Genomic DNA, 27,122 nt, shown 5'->3' on the forward strand with positions numbered 1-27,122 from the left:
ACCACTAGATATACATTATAACACAATGGAACAATACCAGGAAGTGATTCTAATAGATGACTGAGCATGTCTTCGGCCTCATGTTAATCTACCATTTAACTCGGCAGAGAGGACAGTGAGGAAAGAAACGCTTAGTTCACCCAGCCTGAGATCAAAACTGTCATGGCAATACTGGCAGGTTGGACCCTGATTCTTTAAATAGTAACATTGCCTTTGTTAAACAAAATTAATCCTTTTATTACATAATAGAGATTATAAATAAATGTAAAGTGTGCATGCAGTCAACTGCATATTATACAAGCAATATCTACGTTAATAATTGTTTTCTTTGGCAGGCCAGAATCCAGCTGGACATGCAATATTTACATATCAAAATCCTTGTTGTGTTCAAGTCATATTGGATGCAAGTGAAAATATATATGTATATATATTTACTGTATACACACACACATATATATATATGTATACAGGCACATATACACAATTGCATATATACTGTATACATATATACACATAGGTATATGTTAAAAGTGGATTTCATCTTTTTCTGATTCAGGTGATGCAGGCCTTGAAACACTAAAAATATCTTGACAAGGTATTTGGGGGGGCAACTGGGGTGATAAATGGGACTTGGGGGAAGAGGTCTGGGACACGTTCTTTTCGGACAATATTTTTAAAATCTCTGCCACCTGTTTCTCAAGGGCAGTCATCCTGCTGCTTAGCAACTGGATATCCTCTTTGAGTTCGTGTTTGACTTCCTGTAGTGTGGTTTGTAAGGCCTGCTCAGGAATGGGGTAAAAGGGGTGTTTTGCATCAGCTTGGATAGGGCTGTGTTCCAGGGGGCTGCGAGTCTCACCAGCTTTATCCAAACGAAGGTCACTTTTTGTTATTCCACTGTCACAAGAGTCTGTTTTCCTCAACGGATTTTTAGTTACACTGTTCTCTGAGTCATTGCACTTGGGGTCGTCGGACAATAGCCCCATTGACTCAGCCTTTGTGACGTTATTCCAGTCTTCCTTTTTCTCCTCTGGGGCTCCCATATTGTTCTTAAGTCGAAGCCACCCTTTCCCATTCCCATTTTTCATCCTGATGGGACTGTTAACTTTGAGACATTTTTCAGGGTTGCCATTTGGCTTAAGCTCCATTGCATCCCTGTTGTTCTGCTTGATTGTCTCATTGGTTTTCACGTAAGCCAGGGATGTTTGAATGGGCGTGATCTGAGACACAGTGACCACACTTGTGCCAGTGATAGAGGCCCCATTCTGCATGGTACGGCTCTCCACTTGAAGCTGGTTCCTCTCTGGGTCAATGTGTGTTGTGCCTTGATTCCGCATCTCCTTCTGCTGCTTGAACTTCTGAAAGAGCTTCCTCACGGGGTGGTCCACAGGGATGCTCAGGGTCACTTCATTCTTCTGGCGCAGGCGCTCCTCTTCTTCCTTCTTGACATCGCTGATTTTTCGGAAAATAATCTGTGAGGGATAAACCCAAAACACGGTGAGAAGACAATGGATTTTGAACACCAAACTATGGCTAATGTAACTCGAAGATGTAGAAACGGCATAGTCCTGATCAGAAAAGTCCAAGCCCTGAACAGCTTCCAGTCTAATTTAAGACAAGTCGGTGGAACAAAATAATCAAACAAACCAATAAGGGAAGACGCATGGGAGAATGAGGGTAACAGAGACAGGTACATAGGGTCACACAGATTGCAATGTCCTCAGTTTGGATGTGTCAAGTAATTCAAAAGTGAGGGTTTTTTTAAAGACGAATGTAATGCAGTTTATTACAATATCATACCTAGTGCTTAATTTGTAATGATAGAGGTGCCTGGGCTCAAGCAATTAAGTGCCAGAGCTCAAGCAATTTTTTTACTTTCATAATGGAGACAGCAAACCCAGAGGTGCTGGAGCACAGTGATGGCAACCCCTGGCAAAAATGAAGCACTCATCATACCACAAGGTTCTCTGGCAGAATGAGCCCAAGGCTGAAGCTCAGGAATTGGTTTGGAACTAAACCATACAATGACCTGATAAACTGGTCTTTGTTTGGTGTCTTAGGAGAAAACAGGATTTCTGTAAACAGAGCTAAACAGAAGATGCATAAGAACTAGAATGTGGATAGACGGGTAGTGGGGAATCGCAGGAGAAAGTGGGAGGCAAATGAAGGTGGCCTAAGCTAAGAAAGAATCCAGGATGTCATCAGTGAGGTCAGAAGAACTGTTGTGAATCAGTAGCAAGAAAACAGGACACTCAAGGAACCGACCTAGTCACAGAAAGGGAGTCATAGACACAAAATGGGGCACATCTGAACAGATTTAGTCACAGACTGGCAGAATGGGAGTGAAGGATGGGATGGATGAAATTTATTGCATTTGCTTATGCAAGGTGATTGAAAGGCATGTGCTACCCAAAGGCGTTGAACTGAACGAGCCAGGGTAATGTTACAAACCAGCTTGCTAAACAAAACATTCCAAAGGGTGACCACTGATCAGAGCCCAAAGCTTTTTATTAAAATGCCTCAGTCCCATTTTGCTAGCTTGGGTTTCTTTCTTTTTTGGAATGAGTGATTGCAAGGCAGGATGGGAAAACTCCCTTGTACCATAGTCTGTGGTGTGAATGATTAGTGGGGCCCACGCTTTGATCAAATGGCTCCGCACGTCCACTTTAAAACAGATTTTGGGTGCACAGTTGATTCCACTTTTTCACAAAGTAAAACTCAGTCTTGTATGGTTATGATTATTTATATTGAGTATCTTGGACCAGGACCCTAGTGTGCTGGGTGCTGTACAAACACAGAATTAGAAGACAGTCCTTGCTCTCAAAGAGCTTGCAATCTAAGCATAAGACAAGGCAGATGGATACAGACAGAGAGACAGGGGAATACAAGAAAACAGTGAGACAAGGCGGCATGACAGGGAGTGATTGCAGCACCGCCAGCGGCCATAATAATAAATCATAGTAATACGTGGAGGTAATTAAGTATTTTAAAATATATACTTCCAAGATCTGCCTGTATACGCAAACACATATTTCTTTTCAAGCCTCACGTAAAATGAACCCATCTTAAGATGTAAGGCCAATTGCATTGGCTTGAATGGAGTTACAGTAGGGAGGAATTTAGCTCATTAAAATAATCTGAAAGCAACATCGACATCAAAGCTCCCACGGCTTCCACCCAGAAACCTTTCAAATACAGTAAATATATTCTTGTGGGCTGCTAGAAGATGCAGCTGCTTATAATAATGTAGAAAATTAACATGTTTATTAGAAGCCCAGTTTAAAAGGCATGGACGCATGGAAGAAGCTTTCATTTGACCTAGATTTAATACATTCATATCTTCATTTAGAAGCTGCCCTGGATTAGTGCCTGCCCTCTTGCAGTAGTCACACCTCTATCAAGCAAGCCACAGGGGACAGAAAATACATTTAATAGAAGCCGCCTTTGATTAAAGAGGGAATTAATTACATTTAATTGAAGCCCCAGTCTCTAAATGAAGATATAGAGGGTTTGTTGTTTTTTCCAAGGGAGATCTACTTAGGCAGAACATATGCACATTTCTCTGACCACCGACCACTGAACGTGCACAGGTGGTGTACCAAGGCCAATGGCTGACTGGTAAGGTATTCAAATGGCTCACAAAGATGACAAAGGTTTCCTTCCCCATCCCTGCTAGACTGTAACAGTTGTGCCAGTGCTTTGTGTACGGGCAGGTCCCTGGAGGAGGACTGTGGAGACGACGTCTTGAGCAGACATAGTCCCTCTCTGGGCTTGTAGGAGGATTTTAGAATAAAAAGGGTTAAGGTTAGTTTAGCTCGGGTAAGAAAATATATCTGCTTATTAGCTTGTGTACAAATGTAGGCAGCTAAGCAAGTGTAATAAGTCCTTACCAAAAACATAGGTTCAAAAATAAAAAAAACCGTAACAGCTAGCAAGACAAGTCTGGAGAGCATGCTAAGCTTAAAATATGGCTGATAAAAAAAACGAAGGGCCTCTAATTATCAAAACTGGTTTTAACAGACAAAGGAAAGTTGTGTTGTGGTGTAATAAATGTATAGTAACCTTAACAGGCCAATCTTATTTTCAAATTTGGATCTATGTGAGACGATAAAATACCAGGTGTAGCCATCCATACATTTAAAATAATCTAAAAGGAAGAGGACCAACAGCCAAGAAAGGGGGCAACCATGAACTGTCCAAAACCTGGCTTTCACCTAAGATAATAATGGTCAATATAACATCACTTGTTTATTATACTGTATGAAAGTCAGGCTTGCTAAAGATAGTTATCACATCCTACCTGATCATACTGGAGCCAGCCAGGATAAGTGGGTTGCCCCTAGGGTGGATCTTTTTGAAAGTCTCTTGATCAAATACTTAGGAATGGTTGTTACTGTATGGCTGTATTAACTGCTTATTACTTAGGGGTTTAGATGTATTAAGAGCAACTGCATAGATATCATTTGGCCTTTGGATTTACTAAAGGAATATACCACTATCTAGAAACATAATTCCAGAAGAGCTCCTCTGTGAACATGGAAGATGAGCAAGCTGCTTCATCCACTGTTCTCACAGGTGGGCTAGCCCTGCTGTGTGGTTTGTGCAAGGGCAAGATGAAATCACAACCCCATTTTCCCATCCTGCCCCTCTCTGATCCTCTTCAGCATCTTGCTCTGCAGTAGTGAGCAATCCCCAAGCTCCCAAGGACTGATACGGCAGGAGCCCTGGCACAGCTACACAAGGAAGGGCTCTCCCATCCCTGCCAAAGGAAAGAGTTTTTTGGGCTCACTCTATGTGCAGTGCATTACAGGGTGCCGCTTCTACTGGGTATTACTGCACAGGGACAACCTGGAGTCATAGGAACGAACTGTTAGAACTTCCCCCAGGCAGCCTGCAAAGGTAGATTAGTGACAAGAATGAATCGGAGGAAAGTGACGTCTTTCTCTTCATCACCCATTACTAACAGAACACAAACAATATTGACTATGGTCCTGTTTTTAACTGAGATTGATTTCTCTTCCTCCCCCCAGGACCAAACACTCACAATTCACCCAACACTAAACACACCCTGTTCTCATTCTACTTGGATTTTTTAATTCTCCTTTTATCTTCCATCCCAAGTACAAAAGGGTCCTGACCATTGGTTAACTTTAAACACAGAACAGAATTCAACATGACTGTACATTCTACACCCAAAAGATCAACTACCTGCTGATTTAACAGAGTCTGTACCTTACCCTCCCCAAGTGGACCATTCGAAGCTCCAGAAAATAAATGCTCTTCTCTACTTAATATGCGGGAGGCATCTTGCAAGAATACCTTATCCACATGGAGATTAGATATGGGCAACACTCAGACATGTGGATTTGGGTTCTGTCTTTCTAGGTGACCTTCACCACAATCTCTGAACCCCTGGTTAGTGCAATGTTTGGTGAATCAAAGTCATTCATGCTTCAGAGATGAGCTGCTTCAGCCTGGTAAGGTATGACATGTGACATATGAGTGACAAAGCAATTCAGCCAATGTTTGGGTGGGTGGCAGACTTTAGTAGGCCATCTTTAGTAGCTTTCAGGTCTTTAGAGGAAAGATGGTCCAGGGGTTAGGCTGACAGCTCAGGATTCAGGAGACCTGAGTTCAATTCCCTACCACAAACTTCCTGTGTGACCGAGAGCAAGATTGTTAAAAGTATTTGGGCACCTAATTCCCACTGATTAGTCTCTTGGTGCCTCAGTTCCTCATCTGAAAAGTTGGGATAATAAATTGCACTTCCCTACCTCACAGGGGTGTTGTGAGGATCAATAAACAGATTCCCCAGACTGGATCCCTTTTTCCTAGTGGAAATGTGACTGCTGTAACCGGGAATAAACTGATGACTATGCACACAATTTTCATCAGATCTTAATTGTACTGAGGAAGGAAATACCTCTAACTTGCTCATGTAGGGCAAGATTCTGAGCTGGGCTCCACGAGTAGGAGGAAGAGGTTGTGGCTGGAGTTCCTAGGAGGGAGTTCTGCAGAAGTCAGACAGAATACCCACAAAGCTCCATAGCAGTAAGCACTCTTGGACACTCACTGCGCTTCCCATTCTGCTTCCACCCAACAAAGGAGGCACAGTCCATAGATCCACCTTCACCCAGTCCCTTTCAGGGATCTAGAAGGGAAACCAGCACCAGCTGGGAAGAAGGCTTTGCTCATCAAGATTCTGGACAGCTCTGGGGGAGATATAAGGGGAGCTCCTTGCCCTCTCTATGGTCAGTGTAAGTGCAACAGATCTAGGATACAATAGCATACTCCTGACATATGGAATGTGTGTATGTAGATGTCATGGGCCCCCAGAGAAGAATAGCTTATCCCGGCTATGATCAGACTGTGTGCGAGCATGCAACATGCATTTAGTAAAGAATAACGTTCCTGACTCGTGCAGACTGTGTGTTATATGTACCTAGAAGAGAAGAGCGTGTTTCTGGCAAGCCTTGTGTTTGTGTGACGTGTGTCTAAAATATTGCAGCATGATTCTGATGTATACAGTGCATGTGAATGCAAAGAATGTGCACCTAGAACCAAATAGCATGTTTCAGCTCTCTTTTGTTTGTACCTATTTATACCTTTGGAATGTAAGGCCTGGTCTACACTGGGGAGGGGATTGATCTAAGATACACAACTTCAGCTATGAGAATAGTGTAGCTGAAGTTGACATAGTTTAGATCGACTTAGAATCACTTACTTCGCGTCCTCGCAGCGTGGGATCGACGGTCGCCGCTCCCCCATCGACTCCACTTCCGCCTCTCGCCCTGGTGGAGTTCCGGAGACGACGGGGAGCGTGTTTGGGGATCGATGTATCGCGTCTAGACAAGACGCGATACATCGATCCCCGATAGATTGATCACTACCCGCTGATCCCGCAGGGACCGTTCAGCACAGTTCATCTCCCAGCCCAGACCATGTACATTTTGGGAACTATATATTGTTATTTCTAGGCAATGTGTTTAATAGGGATAGGTCTTGAATACAGAACTGCAGGCCATATCCTCAGCAGATGTAAACTGGCATAGCTACATAGATTTCAATGGAGTTATGACGGTTTATATCACCTGAGGACCTGGCTTAGCACATTTCTGACATACACAGTGTATGTGGGAGGAAAGACCGAGATCATCACACTTATGGCATGTCCAGGGTGCACAGTGTAGGTGGCAAGCTAATTCGCACCTTCTTGATGTAGTGATCCCCACAAATATCTAGGCTCTTTCATTCTAGTCATAGCAAGATTAGCATTGGCATGACACTCACCTCTATGCAAGAAAAATCCTGCCTTTGCGCATGAAAAAGTGGATGCATGTACACACATACCTCTGCCTCTACTAAAACTTGGTCCTGAAATGTACCTGTTGGCTGAGTCTCGAGTCTCACTGCAGGCAATTGATAAGGCACTGGATGGGGAGTCAGGAGACCTGGGTCCTATTCCCAGCTTTGCCACCAAACTATCACGTGACCTTGGGCAAACCATTTCACCCTCTCATTCCCATCCTATCTTTGCCCCTCTTGCTCATGTAGATGGCAAGCTTGTCAGGGTAGAAACTGTCTATCCCTCTGTAAGTGAATACAGTGCCTAGCACAATGGGGCTGCTAGATGTTCCTGTTATAGAAATATTAAAAAATCAGAATAATACATAGACCACGAGAGCTGAAATTTCCTTGGGAAATGGTGACATGCTTATTTTAAACACTTAAACCAGTAAAGCTAGTTCTTCTTCCCCCAACACCTTCTAAGAGAGGTTACACACAGACATTTCCAAAGCCAAGCACTGGAAACAGAAGCAGACCCCAGAGGAACTTAGTTGAAAGAAACTAAATTAATGTCTATGTACAGCGCTTCTCCCGAGGTAAGGAAACATACTCCTTGTTCACAGCAAGTGCTAAACCTCTTAATGTGATGGGAATTCAGTGTCAGAATTCATTTCCTTTATGCAAGGGACTGTGACCATGTGCTCTGTGACACAAAGCTGTGTTGTGAGACGGGGCTGCTGCTTTCCTTCCCTTTGATGTATTTATTTTGAAGGGTTATTTGGGGGTTGCACATGGGGGGAGAGGTTGACTATTGCGCTAGTGAAGGTTAAGTAAAGGTTAACTGACTGTCAGCCCTCAAAACTGAAGAGTTTTGTTTATCTACAAGGCAGGAACAGTACAGATAGCAGTAACCTGAGATTCTCCATGCTTATCTAAACCCTGATCTGTCTTTCATCCTCTCGTGTAATGAAAGGTAATTCAGTCTGAATGTTAATCCAACCCAATACTGGGCCAATTCCAAACAGAGACTCTACCAGCTGTGACCAACACTGAGCAATAGTTACATTTGATACAGAGCCATTCCCAGCAGGTAGAGTGCAATGTAACCAAACCTAAAGACAAACCTTGAAGTCTGAGGCAGGAAGGAAGGATGAGAAAACTAGTTAAAGCCTGGGACATGCAGAGGCTCTCCCTTTTCCATCCATTCTCCAGACATTCTGCCCTACCTATGAACTGGTACCCTTGTCCACCGCTTTGCAATGTAACCCTTGTCCTTCCCCTTGTTTGAACATGCCTTGCAAATAGCTATTCCCTCCATCCTCAGAGGTTGGAGTACCACCACTATCAAAAGTATTTTCAAAGGCCAGTGAGTGGAAGGATGGATTACAATAAGCTTTAAAGAAGACATGTATTTCATGCCAGGTGATAATTTCCTATTGCTAGGATGTCGTATTGTTGTTCTTATGGAATATAATACATGGTTCCACCTAGTCAAATGAAATGTGTGGAAATACACGTGTTGGATATGGCACTCAATTTTCATGGTAACAAGTCCAGTAGCAAAATAGATAGATATTCTCATAGGTTCTGAGCCAGAAGGGACTACTGTGATCTAATCTGGCCACCTGTATTACATAGGCCAGATGACTTCCCTGAACTGATTCCTGTTAGAACTAGAACATCTCTTTTAGGAAAACTTCCAATCTTGATTTAAAAATTGCCAGTGAGGGAGAATCTACCACAACCCCTTAATATATTGTTGTGATGATTAATTACCCTCACTGTTAATCATTTGCGCCTTATTTCCCGTTTCAATTTGTCTTCCTTCAGCTTCCAGCCATTGGATCTTGGATGGCTGGCTGGATCAAGATTTTCAGAAGTGCCTTCGTTTTTGGGTGACCAGCCTGAGACACCTTAAGGGGACTGATATTTCAAAAGCATTGAGCACCCAGCTGTGGAGGCCAGATGCCACCTAAAATGGCTATAAATGGCTATTAGCCAGGATGGGTAAGAATGGTGTCCCTAGCCTCTGTTCGTCAGAGGATGGAGATGGATGGCAGGAGAGAGATCACTTGATCATTGCCTGTTAGGTTCACTCCCTCTGGGGCACCTGGCATTGGCCACTGTCGGTAGACAGATACTGGGCTAGATGGACCTTTGGTCTGACCCGGTACGGCCTTTCTTATGTTCTTATGTTCTTAAAATGGAATTTGTCTGGTGAGCCAGACTCAGTGATCTTGTTCACAACACATTCCAGCACCTCCTTAACTCTAGTCTCGGGGAAAGCTTGAATCAATGCCAGCTGCTTACACTTTTTTATTTGTTCACTGTGATGCTCATGGGCTTCCCAATGAAGAGGGAGCACACAGGGCATATGGCCATGAAATGGCTGGCTCAAGTTGGGCAACCAAAATCACTGGTCGCTTTTGAAAATCCTGTTCTGAAAATAAACGGCAATGTTTCTCTAGCTACGGTTCTTATCGAGTTCCCATCACCGTAGTAGCTGAGTGGCTCAGCCTGAAGTATTGATCCCCAAACACCTCTGTGAGTTATGGAAGTGCAATTATCCCAATTTTATAAATGGGAAACCGAGGCACTGAGAAACCAAGGGCTTGTCCACATGGGGATACTCACAAAAGTTAATCCAAATTATCGTTTAAAGTGGATTAACTAAACTGAATGAAACCTCTGTGTGGACATTTATTCAGCATTAAAGTGGCCTTAATCTGATTTATCTTGGTCTACACTACACTACCTAACTCTGTAAGTGTCTACATTACAATGGTGCTCCCACCAATGTAACTCGCTCACTACACTGATTTAATAACTCCACCTCCATGAGAGGCGTAGCACTTATGTTGATGTAGTTAGGTCAATGCAGTGTCAGTGTAGACACTGCATTGCTTACATCAATGGTTGCTGCCTTTCAGAAGCCATCCCACAATGCCCCACACTGACAATTAAATTGATGCAAGCGCTCCTGGTGAGAACATGCATCCGCCGACACAAGCAGTGTAGTGTGAACATCCAAAAGCAGTGTGGTGGCTGTAAGTTAATGTAACTTAGGTTGATGCAATTTGATAGTATAGACTTGCCCTTAGTTTAATTCACTCTCTAGAAGTGAATTAAACTAAATTGAATTCAGGTCACTTTAATTCTGAATAAGAATATGCACACAGGAGTAAATGAAGTCAACCAAGGGCTTGTCTACACTTAAAGTGCTGCAGCAGTGCAGATGCACCAAAGCAGCTGTGTTGCTGTTGCACTTAGTGAAGATGCTACCTACATGGACGGGAGGGATTCTCCCCTTGGCACAGGTACTCCACTTCCCCAAGAGGTGGTAGCTACCTGAGCACTGTCTACACTGGGAATTTGGTTGGTATCACTGTGTCACTCTGGGGTGTGGATTTTCCAGCCCCCTGAGCAAGGTAGTTATATCAACATAGGTTTGTAGTGTGGACCAGGGCTAATCCTCTTTAAATTCTCACTTTTAGTTAATTCAGATTAACTTTCTTGAGTGTCCCTGTGTAGACAAACACTAAGTGATCTGCCCACACTAAATCCAGGTCTACACTACAGACCTAAATCAAATGCCAAGTGAGTGGATCTCTGCAGCCACAAACGTGAACAGACAGCATGGCCTAAGGGGCTACGGTTAAGCGGTGGAGGGATGAGAACAGCTAAACCAAACCAAACCAAACCAAAAAGAGCAGATGTAGCCAGCAGAAGGACAACCAAACAATTTGTGACAACAGCAAAGCAGCAGCAAAGAACGCGGCAGCACATTAAGGGTCTGATCCAACTTCCATTAAAATCAATGGAAGTCTTCCCACACGGGATGGATCAGGCCCTGAATTGGCCAGTCATTCAGAATCCCGCACTGGCTGGGTTCCTCTGCCAGCAGAAGGCACAGGGCAGTCGCTCTGCTCATCTTTCTGACTCAGCTTTTTACACAAACAGGTAGGACTTGGCCTTTATGGGCAGAAATGAAAGAAAGCTAAAGCCGCAAGCACCAAAAGCAAACTTCTGTGCAGTATCCCCGGCGCGCCTTTTCTAATGCAGCAACTGCACCCATATTTCAAACTCCGGCTTGAGGCTGCTTCACTCTATTTGCTCCCCTGTAAATCTTTATGACTTCTGAGCTCACTGTATTAATATAAACTCTTGGGATGCATAATGGCTGGCTGGAAATGATGGCTTCATTGTTCTTCAGGCCGGTGTACTCTTTAGATATCTTTACTTTGATGTGAAATTCAGTCTTAAAAACAAATTATTCTAACCAGTATTTTAACTGCTCTCCAATAAATTCTGCGTAATCCTCCTGTACCCAGAGCAGTGTTTTGCCTTTAAAACATTGCTCCATTTGCATGGAGGGAAGAAATCACTATATGTGACTATGCAATAAAAATGATTGATTACTGTGCAATTAGTTAATCTCCAGAATAGGAATGCTTCACGAACAATCTTTCATGCTGGATTTAGGAGGAAAAGAAGCTTTCTGTGGCTTAGTCTGCTGGTTGCTTGAAAGAAGCTGTAAATAATAGCCTTTTTTGCAAATTTTCATTGATCCTGACTTCACAGATATTATAGCACGCAAAGAAAAAAAGGCCTCCTGCCAGGGACATTTTAATTTTGCTGCAGATAAACCATATTCATATAGTTTTGTTGTAAACTATTACAAAATTGACTGGGGAGAGGTATGAAGATTTCCATCAAAAATAACAAAGCAAATGTCATTAGCAGGAAAAGGGGTTGAAAAAAACCTTTCAAAGGGAATTTAAGAACATGTGCTGGAAAGCACGTCATAGAATCATAGAATATCAGGGTTGGAAGAGACCTCAGGAAGTCATTTAGTCCAATCCCCTGCTCAAAGCAAGACCAACACCAACTAAATCATCCCCGCCAGGGCTTTGTCAAGCCAGGCCTTAAAAACCTCTAAGGAGTTAAACTCATTTCTGCAGCAACACTCAAGACATATAATGTACTCTCTAAGTACCTCCTTGTAACCTTGTAAAGAAAAGGAAGGGTACTAACTGGGGGAGACCGACCAGAAGACCTGCACAATAGCCACTCTACAGGCAATTTACAGGAGCCCAACACCCCCCGCATCACCGCGTTACTACTTGCTCTGTGCTGTAGTCATTAGATATCTTGGACCAAAATTTTAAGCCACTTTCCAATCTGCATTCATGACCAATTTGCACGGCACCCACTTGAGCTCAGGGAGAGGCATCTCTGCACCCAGACGGAGCAAAGGAGGCTGATCGGTTTGCAAACAGGCAAGCGTATTCAAGAGAGGCTAGTTGGAAATTTAGCCCTGTCTGTCATATGCTTGATGGAGATCTGAAATTCTACTTAACTATTTCAAAACACCTCTAGCTTGAAGAACAGGCTGTGATCTCAGTCCCACGCATCACATGCTTTGCTAAAACATTTAAAAATTGGGAGAGGTCGACCGCTGGCTAGTAGGAAGGAGGAGCTATTTTCAATTTTCTCCTGTATATTCCACCGTGCCCAGACTGAGAGATTAAATTAAAACACAATTAAAGGTTTACCCTTTCGTGGGAATTCAGTTTAAGATGAAGGGCCCAATTCTATAGGCTTGTGTCGAACGCAGCATTAGCTCGAGGTGTAAATTGAGTGCTGCCCCTAACCAAACTCCCAAGGGTACACAAAAATCTCGAGTTTGAGTTCAGTGAGGCTTTAAACTCAAGCAAGCTGGCCCATCCGAGGGGGTGAGCTGAAGCTGGCATGCTGCTGATGCTGCAGCTGGCAATACAGGGGGGACACAGCCTGAGTGCACTTTTGTAGCGTCGCTGCTCCCACTTGGGCTAGGTTCAATCAAGAGGAGTGGAGTATAGATAATTTGAGCTAACACCGCAGTGAAAACAAGTGCTCTGTTGTGCTGAGTCACTTAGACCACTTTCTCAACCTGTGGGTCGCGACCCAAAATTGGGTCACCAGAATGTGTCAAAGGGTCCTGTGGGAGGCCCAGGAGGGGAGGAGGTTGGGTCCTGCCCCCCAGGATGTGGGAGTCCCTGAGGGGGAGTGCAGAACCCACCCCATACTTGCACAGCAGTCACCCCACAGTGGCAGCTCCTGAAGCAATGGTACCATGGAACTGGCTTGGGTCAGCTCCCCGCTCCAGGCATTGGAATCTGGTGTCTGAGGTCACAACGCCACTCAGGTTTGGCCCTGCTGCCCCTCCGCCATGATGACAGAGGGGCTGGCTAGGCCAAATCTGAGTGAGCGGCGCTGTGACGCTGTGCACCACTCATACAAAATGGGTCTGCCCGGCTCCCCGTCGGTGGAGCTGAGCCAAATCTAAGGGGTGCTGCACCCCCGGAGGTCACAATGCCTAGAGTGGGGAGCTGAGCCCTGCCAGCCTCACAGGACAGGAATGGCAGGAGCAACCGCTGTGATACACACAGTGTACCTATTAAGTACTTACTACTTATTATGTTAATGTAGATATTATACATGGGGGTAAGAAATATTTAGTACCTGCGTGTTTTTTGCACTAAGGCTATTTACTGGGCTGCAACAGGCTATCAAGGTTTCCAAATGGGTCCTGAGCCCAAAAAGATTGAGAACCACTGACTTAGCCAGTGCAAACTGGATGTGAAATGCTACCAAATCAGAACAGCCTCATTTAACACCCACATTGCACTGGGTCTGCACAAGGTGCAGGGTAAGGAGGAATTGGGCCCTTATCTTGAGGGATGGACATTGGATCCTAAAAGCGGTATCAGAACAGGTTTAATTAGAGGTATGCTAGACTTTTAAATTAGGGAACAAACCCCCTGCCACACACAGTTTTGGGTAATGTTAAGTTCCTTGAACTACTGCAAGCACATTTTGTGAGGATAGAAAAGTCTCACATTGCATATATTTAGCCATCAAACCAGCCTCACTTTAAATAACACCCTTTGCTATTTGCACCCTGTAAGGAAAACTCATTTGTTTTCATTGTTGCTCATTTCACTTTGCAGAGAAATGCAACTGCGGATGAGTGCAAAACATGTTTTTAATCACTGGCCATTCTATTCTATTTTGGGTTTTATGCCATACCCTCGCCATGCTATCTGTGCCTAAGTAATGCGACTCACATCTGACAATGTGGATTTCTCCCCTTCTTCTCCCGGGAGGAAATAAGGCAGGTTGCTTTTTTTTATTATTATTTTAATGGTTGTATTTGATGCCTGCTGTACTCTGGGTTTCTAGTTCCGAAGGCATGTTGAAGAAGTGCTTCTTGCACCTTGGATAGACAATAAGATGGAAAATCAACATACAAACAGTCACTGTTATTTTAAACACTAATGTAACAGCCAAGCACAAAATGGTGATGCCCCGTAAGATGTACCCGCTCACACCTGAAATGCTTCAAACCTCACATAGGGCTAGATCCAGCAAGGGCAGCATGTGTCTGCGCTGTCCTGAGAGAAGACGCAGAGAAGTACTGAGCACAGGTGCCCACTTTTCTAATGTGCTAGGGGGTGCTCCTCCCTGGGTTCTGCCCCAGGCCCCGCCTCCACCCCTCCCCTTCCCCCAAGGCCACACCCTGACCCTGCCTCTTCCCACCACTGCCACGCTCCCACCCTGCCTCTTCCACCCCAGCGCTCCCCGCCCTCCCCCAGTGCCTCCTGCATGCCGTAGAAGAGCTGATACACAGCAGGCAGGAGGTGCTGGCAGGGAGGGGGAGGTGCTGGGAAGTGGGGGAGGTGCTGATGGGGGGCTGCCAGTGGGTGCACCCACCATTTTTTCCCCAGAGTCGGCACCTATGGAACTGAGACTCAGAGAGGCACAATTCCTCCCCTGAGGCCACCTTGTTCTGATATGGGACAGTTAGTCACTCCTTCTCTTTTCAGGATGCAACTTAGGGCTTATCTACATTGACTGAAATAGATATTCCAAAATAACTATTCCACTCTAGCTATTCCAGAACAACTCCCTCTGTGGACCCTCTTATCCTGGAATAGTTATAGTTCTCTGAATGCACATCTTGACCTATTCCAAAATAACATCCCTGTGTAGCAAGCTCTTACTGTGTGCCTGGCTGGTGGGAAGAGGGAGGGGCAGACCCAAAGCTCCTCCCACTCTCCACCCTTCTCTCTCCCTCCCGGCCCACTTGCTCACACTAGGGAGTATCAGGGGGTCAGCCTTTGCTCGCCCCTTATCCCCACATCCAGAGTTGGAGCTGCAATTGGGAGTAAAGGGCAGGGAGGCTTTACTCCCCTTTATTCTCTTGAGTGGCCAAGTAAGAGCTATGGAAAACCTAGTCCACAGATTATTCATCCATTTAATAGTCTTGCTGTCCTCCCTTCTTGAGCCTATTTCCTGCTCTGTGGGGAGAATTCCACTGAATGACACTGAGTTCCTGTAAGAAACAGAGTCATGCTGCTCCTGTAGAACATGGTGGGATTTTGAACCTCTGAGGTGACATCCTGGCCGCACTGAAATCCATGGGAGTTTTGCCATTGACTTAAGTGGGGCCGGGATTTCACCCTAGGACTGTATAACCAAGAAGAAACATAGCACATACGGCCCTTGCTCACAATTAAAAAATGGGCTGTATGGCTTTGTGAAGCAATTTTTGATTGAACTAACTGACACAAGCACTCAATAAGCTGAGCGGGAGCATGCGCAGACCCTGACGCACTTGAGAGATTGCCGTTCAATTATCCCATTAGCATTAGAGCCTTGGGAATCACAAGGCTTAATAATTAGCCTGGGGCTTTCTTTCCCAGCACAGTAGCAGGAGGAGGCATTCACTGAACAGCATCAAAACAAACAAATCAGGCACGTAGGGCACTAACAAACTGACACTTGCCACTGGATCAATACCCATTATTGGCACCAGTTGGATGAGGCTTAGCTGGTGGCTGCAACACACAGCAGCATTAATTGATTAGGATTTTGCTGCGGTTCAGAGGTGATCCAGGCCGTGACTTAGAAAATCGATCACTGAGGATAAAAAACCCTTTCAAAGAAAGTGGTCTCCAGTTTGCTCAGTGCAGCATCCTTCATATCCACACAGTGACACAGTCCTCTCGCTCAGTACAAATTGGGAACTGTCGTTTTGAAACTGCAGATGACATGCCTTGGCTAAGCTTCCTGCATGGCCGCCATCTGGCTGAAAAATGGCACCTCTGTGACAGCGCAAAGGGAGATGCCAAAGAATCTGCAAATTAAATTGATTTAACCATAAATTAAGACCCGATAATAATAATACCAGGCGCCAATCTAGCACTCTTCATTCCCTAGGCCACAAAGTACTTTACAAAGCTTTACAGAGGGTAAACCGAGGCACATAGAGGACACATGACTTACCCAAGGTCACTCAGCAGGTCAATGACAGAGCTAGGAATAGAACCCAGGTCTCCAAATTGTCAAGATGGTGCCCTACCCTTGTTCCCTTAAAAAAAAACCCTTATTGTGTAAAGGTTGGCTATAAGATCTCTTTTATTCACTACAGTTCGGCTCAAGCTGGAAAACTGGGATCAGGATTTCAGACAGCCCAAAGCTGAGGGCCCCTCTCTGCATTTAATTGATAAAGCTGGGGTGCATTTTTAACATCTCTGACAATAGGTCCTCACCAAGGGCAAGTCATGCCTGACTAACCTAATTGCCTTCTATGACGAGATAACCGGCTCTGTGGATGAGGGGAAAGCAGTGGATGTGCTATTTCTGGATTTTAGCAAAGCTTTTGATACAGTCTCCCACAGTATTCTTGCCAGCAAGTTAAAGAAGTCTGGGCTGGATGAATGGACGGTAAGGTGGATAGAGGGTAAACCGAGGCACATAGAGGACACATGACTTACCCAAGGTCACTCAGCAGGTCAATGACAGAGCTAGGAATAGAACCCAGGTCTCCAAATTGTCAAGATGGTGCCCTACCCTTGTTCCCTTAAAAAAACCCCTTATTGTGTAAAGGTTGGCTATAAGATCTCTTTTATTCACTACAGTTCGGCTCAAGCTGGAAAACTGGGATCAGGATTTCAGACAGCCCAAAGCTGAGGGCCCCTCTCTGCATTTAATTGATAAAGCTGGGGTGCATTTTTAACATCTCTGACAATAGGTCCTCACCAAGGGCAAGTCATGCCTGACTAACCTAATTGCCTTCTATGACGAGATAACCGGCTCTGTGGATGAGGGGAAAGCAGTGGATGTGCTATTTCTGGATTTTAGCAAAGCTTTTGATACAGTCTCCCACAGTATTCTTGCCAGCAAGTTAAAGAAGTCTGGGCTGGATGAATGGACGGTAAGGTGGATAGAAAACTGGCTAGATGGTCGGGCTCAACGGGTAGTGATCAATGGTTCCATGTCTAGATGGCAGCCGGTATCAAGTGGAGTGCCCCAAGGGTCGGTGCTGGGGCCGGTTTTGTTCAATATCTTCATTAACGATCTGGAGGATGGTGTGGACTGCACCCTTAGCAAGTTTGCAGATGACACTAAACTGGGAGGAGTTGTTGATACGCTGGAGGGTAGGGATAGGATACAGAGGGACCTAGACAAATTAGAGGATTGGGCCAAAAGAAATATGATGAGGTTCAATAAGGACAAGTGCAGAGTCCTGCACTTAGGACGGAAGAATCCCATGCACTGCTACAGACTAGGGACCGAATGGCTGGGTAGCAGTTCTGCAGAAAAGGACCTAGGGGTTACGGTGGACGAAAAGCTGAATATGAGTCAACAGTGTGCCCTTGTTGCCAAGAAGGCTAATGGCATTTTGGGTTGTATAAGTAGGGGCATTTCCAGCAGATCGAGGGATGTGATCATCCCCCTCTACTCAGCACTGGTGAGGCCTCATTTGGAGTACTGTGTCCAGTTTTGGGCCCCACACTACAAGAAGGATGTGGATAAATTGGAGAGAGTCCAGCGGAGGGCAACAAAAATGATTAGGGGGCTGGAGCACATGACTTATGAGGAGAGGCTGAGGGAACTGGGATTGTTTAGTCTGCAGAAGAGAAGAATGAGGGGGGATTTGATAGCTGCTTTCAACTACCTGAAAGGGGGTTCCAAAGAGGATGGATCTAGACTGTTCTCAGTGGTAGAAGATGATAGAACAAGGAGTAATGGTCTCAAGTTGCAGAGGGGGAGGTTTAGGTTGGATATTAGGAAAAACTTTTTCACTAGTAGGGTGGTGAAGAACTGGAATGGGTTACCTAGGGAGGTAGTGGAATCTCCTTCCTTAGAGGTTTTTAAGGTCAGGCTTGACAAAGCCCTGGCTGGGATGATTTAGTTGGGTTTGGTCCTGCTTTGAGCAGGGGGTTGGACTAGATGACCTCCTGAGGTCCCTTCCAACCCTGAGATTCTATGATTCTATGACTGCCAAGCCAGACATCTCCCCACCCTGGCTGTCAGAGAGACCAACTGTAATTCAAATTGTTATTTTTCAACACGTCTCGCTTTTTATACATCGTGAGAAACGCTTCTCACCATGTGAATGTTCAGAACATTACAGTACAGTTTCCTTGTAACTCAAAAAGGTTCATAGAGTTTACGGTCAGAAGGGAGCATTCTATCATCTCCTTGACCTCCTGCATAACACCGGCCATTAATTCTCACCCAGATATCCCTATATAATAAGCCCAAAGACTTTAGCTAGACCAAAGCACTTCATTCCTAGTGAGATTCAACTGTGTGAAACCAGGAGAGAACAGGATAGATTAAGGTGCCACCAGTAACTGGGGCCCTGGCAATGGCAGAGAATTGTTTAGATGAGATCTGCCCAGGCAATCCCAGCGGGTGTCTCCTGTTCCAGGCTGCAGAGGGAGGCCAACCCACTCTAAGGTCCCTGCCAAACAGACCTGGGGGAACATTCCTTCCTGACCCCAAATCTGGTGATCAGTTGGAGTCAGAGCATGTGAGCAAGACTAATCAGTCAGGGATCTTGAAAGAGGATTCTCTGCACTACCTCAAAAACGATTCAGAGCTTGAGTTCAGGTATCAGTCAAACAAGCTTTCTACTCCCCGTCCCCATCAGATTTTTCACTTAATAGCTGTGTAAAACATTTTCCTCAGTAAAAAAAAAAAGACATCTTGATTGTGAAAATAGCTAATCTTGAAAGATATCACTAGCTCATTAAGCTTCTTGCCCCAATCACCGTATATTTAATGCATATCTAATGTAATCTCTAATGTGCATGACCATCTTATTAGGTGCCCGTAACTTTAACATCTACCTGCTGTTGTCCCCAAGGCAAACACGATTGTTACTACCAAGAGCAAACTCACACACATGTGCACTGGACCAGATCCTCAACTAGTGTAAGGTGATGTAGCTCCACTGAAGTTTTTGAAGCTATGCTCATCTATACCAGTTGAGGTTTTTGTGCACTGTGTGCACTTTAAAGGCTGGCAAAAAGAAAATGAAAACAAACCAACCCACATAAATGGAAAGAAAACTCAAATTTAAAGCATTTTAATTAGCTGAACGGCTTGATTTCACCAGTGTACAGGGCCCTAATACTCATCCCAGAGAACATGTGTCCATTGTTCATGTTAGTTAAGCCATTTATCATTTCAGCCCCGATGCATTTTGTGCCACATTTCTGTGCCTGGAGTGGGACTGGAATTTTCAATGTATGCAGCAGTTGTGGTTCTGCTACTGGGGCATTGCCCTACTCTCTGAAAGGATAAATGTGATCAATTTAAAATGATTACTCTGCTTCGCTATTGTATATGTCGTTCATAGCCGTCAGCTAGGGTGAAATTCACGCCCCCCACTCGTCCCACACACAGCCCAGGTAAACAGGCTTTGAGCAGGTCGACAACATGGGGATGACTGTTATGGACTCCTCCGCCCAAGTCAAAAGGAGGGAATGGAGGCATATGGGTCCCCACTACACCAAATGTGTCACCGGATCTGTTCTGTTCACAGGGCTATTAGCCACACCCCATCATTCCCTGACTGCCCATGACCACCTCAATATTATATGTGAAACAGGAACCAGAACCAGCAAGGAGCTCAGTTCTGTGGTGCACAGGGGACTGCAAAGTCTCTGTCGGCTGCTTTGCGTTTTTATGCCTTCAGCAAGAGGGGCAGGAGGATTTCACCCTTAGTTTCTATTTGGAAGCAACATGTGCAAAAGGATCTCAGTAAATGCACTGATTTCTAAAGGGGAGAGACTCCGTTTTCAAACAAGCATTTGAGCAGAAAAATCTAAGTTGTCAAAAATGAGCTACTCTCTTACTTTAGATAGGGTGGAAATGTACATTCATTTGAATCTCTAACGTGCTTTTCCTTAAATGTTATAGTGGCAGGATATCCATCTACTGATATCTAGGATGTTCTATTAACTCATCTACAGGGAACTCTGGCTTTATAGAGAAGCTGCTGAAAGTGATGTTGTTTATTCACTTTTTATTTTTATTCACTTTTTCCTTTCCAAGGTTTCCATAATGCTTTTACTCCAGTCATTTGGGTAAACATTATGCATTTCTGGCTGCATGCACATTAGAACATAACCACTTTTGTTTGGAAATGAACAGTCATAAATAAATAACTTATTTTAAAGTGCAAAACTTCAGAATCACAGGTTCATTTGTTTGAAACATGACCCAGGCCAGTCTCTTTGTATCAAATCTGCCTTTGCTATGAGCTGATGCACCAAAATCCAGTGTATTTTTCTAAGGTTGTTTTAGATATATACAAATGGAGCTGTCGTGCCTGCTTTGCTGTGTCATTGTCAACCTTTGACCAGATGAAGGTCAAATAATTAGTTATGGGAGGAAGAAAGATTCCAGGCGGAAATTCTAGCTAATGCAAAATCTGGCAGCCCACCCTGCCTGGGACAGGCTGCTGAAAATATATCACAGTGGGGCTGAGTGTTTTCACTGGCACTCAGTTGCCTCTGAATCCATTTCAAGGTCCTGATCTTTGAGATGGGCTCAGATTGGGCTATCTCAGAGACTGCTTCTTACTTGTGACCCAGAGAGACAGCTGCACGTGTCAGTGAAAATGTAGCCAACATGGCCCACGGTCAAACTTTCAGGGGCTGGAAGAAGAGTGACTTCAGTGCTGGATCCTGTCTGCAGAACTTTCTGAATGAGACCTAAAAGAGCCCAAACCTAACTGGCTTCAGAACCTATTGTGAAGTCCACCTTTCCCCACAAACCTTCCTGCAGTAATGGAAACCAAATAACTACAAGAAGGAGCAGGGGAATTAAAATCAAACCATATCTAAGCTGCTAGACCCAGTGATCATAGAATATCAGGGTTCCAAGGGACCTCAGGAGGTTATCTAGTCCAACCCGCTGATCAAAGCAGGACTAATCCCCAGACAGATTTTTGCCACAGATGGCAAATGGCCCCCTCAGGGATTGAGCTCACAACTGTGGGTTTAGCAGGCTAATTCCCAAACCAATGAGCTATCCCTCCCTGGCACAAATAAAGTCCACTAGGGAGTTGACTTCTTGCTTCTTTTAAATTTCTGTATCTTGAAATGAAGACACTGCAGTGATGGGCACCATATCCACATATTACATAGAGGGAGTCCCTCTGTCTGATGGACAGGAGATCATTCAGTTGGGCCAAGACCTATTTTTTTCCTCTCTCTCTCTCTTTTTGTTGTTGTATTACATTTTATTTAAACTTTTAAAATCCAACTCATTTTCAAACATTTGAAGGGTCTTTGAAATAATCTCAAGTGTTTAAGAGGTATCCCTAGGACGCTTACAGTGAAATCTTTGCACCAGGGGTTCTAAATGTTGCCTGACTGAAAGATTCATTGGCAGCTTGTTAGGAAGAGATGCCACTCTTGGAAACAGATTTGAGCCACCTTCCACATTAATATGGTGGAGCCTTCTGCGGAGAGTACAGCTTCCAGCACGCAATGAGCTTTCTTGATGTGAACAGACAACTGCTGATGACTGGGTCGGTGCTGGGGCCGGTTTTATTCAATATCTTCATTAACGATCTGGAGGATGGTGTGGACTGCACCCTTAGCAAGTTTGCAGATGACACTAAACTGGGAGGAGTGGTTGATATGCTGGAGGGTAGGGCTAGGATACAGAGGGACCTAGACAAATTAGAGGATTGGGCCAAAAGAAATATGATGAGGTTCAACAAGGACAAATGCAGAGTCCTGCACTTAGGACGGAAGAATCCCATGCACTGCTACAGACTAGGGACCGAATGGCTGGGCAGCAGTTCTGCAGAAAAGGACCTAGGGGTTACGGTGGACGAAAAGCTGAATATGAGTCAACAGTGTGCCCTTGTTGCCAAGAAGGCTAATGGCATTTTGGGTTGTATAAGTAGGGGCATTTCCAGCAGATCAAGGGATGTGATCATTCCCCTCTACTCAGCACTGGTGAGGCCTCATTTGGAGTACTGTGTCCAGTTTTGGGCCCCACACTACAAGAAGGATGTGGATAAATTGGAGAGAGTCCAGCGGAGGGCAACAAAAATGATTAGGGGGCTGGAGCACATGACTTATGAGGAGAGGCTGAGGGAACTGGGATTGTTTAGTCTGCAGAAGAGAAGAATGAGGGGGGATTTGATAGCTGCTTTCAACTACCTGAAAGGGGGTTCCAAAGAGGATGGATCTAGACTGTTCTCAGTGGTAGAAGATGACAGAACAAGGAGTAATGGTCTCAAGTTGCAGAGGGGGAGGTTTAGGTTGGATATTAGGAAAAACTTTTTCACTAGTAGGGTGGTGAAGAACTGGAATGGGTTACCTAGGGAGGTAGTGGAATCTCCTTCCTTAGAGGTTTTTAAGGTCAGGCTTGACAAAGCCCTGGCTGGGATGATTTAGTTGGGTTTGGTCCTGCTTTGAGCAGGGGGTTGGACTAGATGACCTCCTGAGGTCCCTTCCAACCCTGAGATTCTATGATTCTATGACTGCCCAGATCAAGATGAAACATTCTATGATGGGACATGTGGCTGCATCCCTACAGAATAAAGACAAGGCCTCACTCTTATGGCTGGGCCACACTTTAGTCATGTGTGCTGTGTGCAGGGCTGTCTCTCACAGTGTTTTACTTTAAAAATTCAAGGGAATAAAGTTTTTGTGGAAATGTCAGTAATTGCCCCCGGCACAATGACCTCACTGGAAAGGCAGTTTGTCCGTAAGCCATAAACATAAAATTTAATCTAACGGAAACCTTTTAGTGGAGCAAGACGTCTATTTTACTGACTTTTTGTACAAATACTTTATATCTCAATCAGCATCAATTAGTGGGGAGCCTTTTCCCTTAGGGATGGAGAGGGGAAGGAACACGAGCACCGCAGCTGCCACCTTTCTTTTAGACAGAATGGCCGATAGCCAGGAGAGACTCCCTAGAGCCAAGAGGGAAAGTCATTGATCAATTAGAATGCTGTCTGCGACAAAGGGAAGAAAACACAATGGATGTGGGCAGTTTAATCACCAGGTAGGCCCCGCCCATGGTGGGGGGGTGTTCCCTTGAAAAGGGAGCCCCCATGCTTTGCTTCATAAGGGGAAGAAAGCAGCGCTGAAAGATATTAGTGAGATGGCAGCCATGCTGAGCAGATGTGCTGATGTAGTATAAAGCCTGCTGCCTGCCGAAGCGCCAAAAATCCTGGGTGTGGTGAGGGCACCCAAAGCAATGTTTGGACCCAATTGTTCTGTGTTCTGTTATTTGGTATACACCTGCATCGCACCTGCACCTTGAGAACCTAGCTCCAAGGAACCCCGTAAACGGTGACTCTGCAAGGAAGCCCCTTCTTTGTGTTAATCTTGGCAGGGGTATCCCCAAGGAGCTCGCACATTTGACACGGCCTGGAAGCTAACTGGGAGGATGGGGCGGTGAAGTGTCATATCCCTCCCAGTTATCTCTGCACTCGTTAAGTCAATCCCTGTGCTTTTTGTGTTATGTGCCAATAGGCTGAGCCTCTCTAGGAGAGGATATTAGGGATCTGGCTATATAGTAAAGCAAAGGGATCTCTAATTGTGAGTCTCTTGCGTGCTAGCCATTAGCTCAGGGGTAGGCAACCTATGGAACGGGTGCTGAAGGCGGCACACGAGCTGACTTTCAGTGGCACTCAGATTGCCCAGGTCCTGGCCACCGGTCCGGGGGGCTCTGCATTTTAATTTAATTTTAAATGAAGCTTCTTAAACATTTTAAAAACCTTATTTACTTTACATACAATAATAGCTTAGTTATATATTATAGACTTATAGAAAGAGACCTTCTAAAATGTTACAATGTATGACTGGCACACGAAACCTTAAATTAGAGTGAATAAATGAAGACTTGGCACACCACTTCTGAAAGGTTGCCGACCTCTGCATTAGCTAATCAGAAGTTGGGTAGTGGGGGGGAAAGGGATCCTACAAGCTCCCCTCTGGTTCTGGATGATTTTCCCATTTTCCACTCTTCCTTACCACCTGTGTCATGCTGACCTTCTCTTTGAGGAGCTCTGGATGTGAATCAAACAGAGTTACTGTGCGTTCCTATCAGCATATTTACCAAGTAGCACAGGATGCTCCTCAGGGGCTGAGCCCGCTGCCTCTGTTTATCTCATTGCTCCAGACTAGAACAAACCGGTTTATAATCCTCCAGTTTGTACACCCTGGGAACCCTGGGTGTAAGTGTGATCAGAAATGGCTTCCTCATGTACACAGAAGGTGGGCTGGTTGATTAGTATGCTGTATGTGTCTGGTGCTTGTGTGGAAGTCCTGCACTGCCAGGGGAATGGGCTTACAGATCTTTCCCATCTCTGAAATCGATAATTCTGTACTTCCACGTTCATTGCTATGTTTTGCCCTGGTTACACTCTAATAGTGCCCTTTACGCTGTTCTCTCTGCACGCACAATTAACAAAACAACAGCTGGCACAGAATGAGCACTACTGCTGCTGAGTAGCACCAGATGGAACAATCACAGAACTCTACCTCTGGCTCAATTACCTTAGTTGTCATTCAGACTCTGCATTAGTTTCAAAGTGCTCTTATTGACCTCTAAGGCCCTTCAGGATTGAGGTTAAAACACACATGCTCGTGCTCTCTCTCTGACTCTCAATTCTGATCATTCATTATACATCAAAGTCCAGAAGAGGTCATCCAGTGCACACCAAGTTAACCACAGTTCCTAAACTTCCTATATTTAGCGGCCAATTCTCCAGCCATTAACCACAATGTCTGTGGAACTCCTTGTCCACAGATGTCTAGGATGCTGGAACTCTGGTCCTCCCTAAATCAAAACTGAAGACTCAATTGAATTAGTTTGGCACTGATGAGAACATTCTTAAATTGGTTTACATCTTTTGTAGAACTCCTTCAGATTACTTGGCACAAAAAAGCACTCCACAAATGTAAGACGGGGATGCTGTGGTCCACTGCTTCAAGTGTTATGATACAAATAATTAGCAGAACTGTAACTGGAGAGTCTGGATAATCTGTTCTGTTTTTACAATTAAAATAAATGCAGCTGTTTGATGATTCAATTTAGAAAATCAGCATGGATGATATTCAGAAAAGAACCGTGATAGGAACAGAGCTAAATATGAAACACTAATCAAGAACGTATTCTGCATCTAGAAGATCAGTTGCAGAGCTGGCATAATAATGTAATTTAATCTCATTTTGACCTCTTATTAAGAGTCCCTAAAGTTCAAAGGTGCTCTGACAGTTTGATTAATGAAACTGTTGAGGACATCAAAGACTCTTGTATGGATCATTTTTACTGTACTATGATTTTTCCTCACAAATAACTTGTTCCTGAAAGTTATATTCCCTCAGAGATTTCCACCACAACTTTAACCATCACCACCCATCCATGAAACTCTCTCTAGAGCACTCCACACCAGCATCAACTTCCTGGATATCACAACCAGCTTCAACAATGGAACCCTACAAACGACTATATACAAAAACCCCACAGATCACCACACTTATCTCCACAAATCCAGCTACAACCCAAACACACAAAGAAATCTGGAATATACAGCTAGGCATTCAGATACCACAGCTACCTGCTGGAGGTCAGAAAGCATCGGGAAAAAGTGAGAACTGCCAAAAGCCAAGCTGAGTTTGACTTTGCAAAGGAAATTAAAACCAATAGTAAAAGGTTCTATAGCCACATAAATAAAAAGAAAACAAGAAGTGGGACAGCTAAACACTGAGGATGGGGTGGAGATTAAAATTAATCCAGGCATGGCCCAACCCCTAAATGAAATACTTTGCCTTGGTTTTTAATAAGGGTAATTAGGAGTTTAGGGGTAATGGCAGGGTGACTAATGGAAATGAGGATATGGAAATAGAAATTACCACATCCAAGGTGGAAGTCAAACTCAAACAGCTTAATGGGACTAAACTGGGGGGCCCAGGTAATCTCCATCCAAGAATATTAAAGGAATTGACATATGAAATTGCAAGCCCAATATCAAGGATTTTTCATGAATCTCTAAACTCAGGGGTTGTATCCTATGTTTGAAGAACTGATAATATAGTACCTATTTTTAAGAAACAGAAAAAAGTGATCCACGTAACTAGAGGCCTGTATGTTTGACCTCAATTGTATGCAAGGCTTTAAAACAAATTTTGAAAGAGAAAGTAGTTAGGAAATAGAGGTGAATGGTAATTGGGATAAAATACAACATGGTTTTACAAAAGATAGAACATGCCAGACCCACCTGATATCTTTCTTTGAGAAAACAACTGATTTTTTTAGACAAAGGAAATGCTGTAGGTCTAATATACCAGTAAGGCATTTGATACACATGGGAAATTATAAATTAAATTGGAGAAGACGGGGATTAATATGAGAACTGAAAGGTGGGTAAGGAACTGGTTAAAGGGGACAACAGGTCACGCGAAGAGATGAACTCTCAGGATGAAGGGAGGTTACTAGTGGAGTTCCTCAGGGACTGGTCT

General features: G+C 44.4%; 1 protein-coding gene across 4 annotated transcripts in view; it reads right to left on the minus strand.

Moving 5' to 3' along the window:
- Positions 1-275: 275 nt before the first annotated feature.
- Positions 276-27,122, minus strand: part of KCNH5 (potassium voltage-gated channel subfamily H member 5) — a 260,681-nt gene continuing 233,834 nt past the window's right edge. For all 4 annotated transcript variants that reach the window (XM_045012158.1, XM_045012156.1, XM_045012155.1 and 1 more), the window contains one exon: positions 276-1,469. In XM_045012158.1, the coding sequence (XP_044868093.1) occupies positions 525-1,469 (945 nt within the window). In that variant the 3' untranslated portion in view covers positions 276-524. The remainder of the gene's footprint in view (positions 1,470-27,122) is intronic.

This window comes from Mauremys mutica, chromosome 4 (genome assembly GCF_020497125.1).
Source record: "Mauremys mutica isolate MM-2020 ecotype Southern chromosome 4, ASM2049712v1, whole genome shotgun sequence".
In the NCBI taxonomy this organism is placed as follows: Eukaryota; Metazoa; Chordata; order Testudines; family Geoemydidae; genus Mauremys; species Mauremys mutica.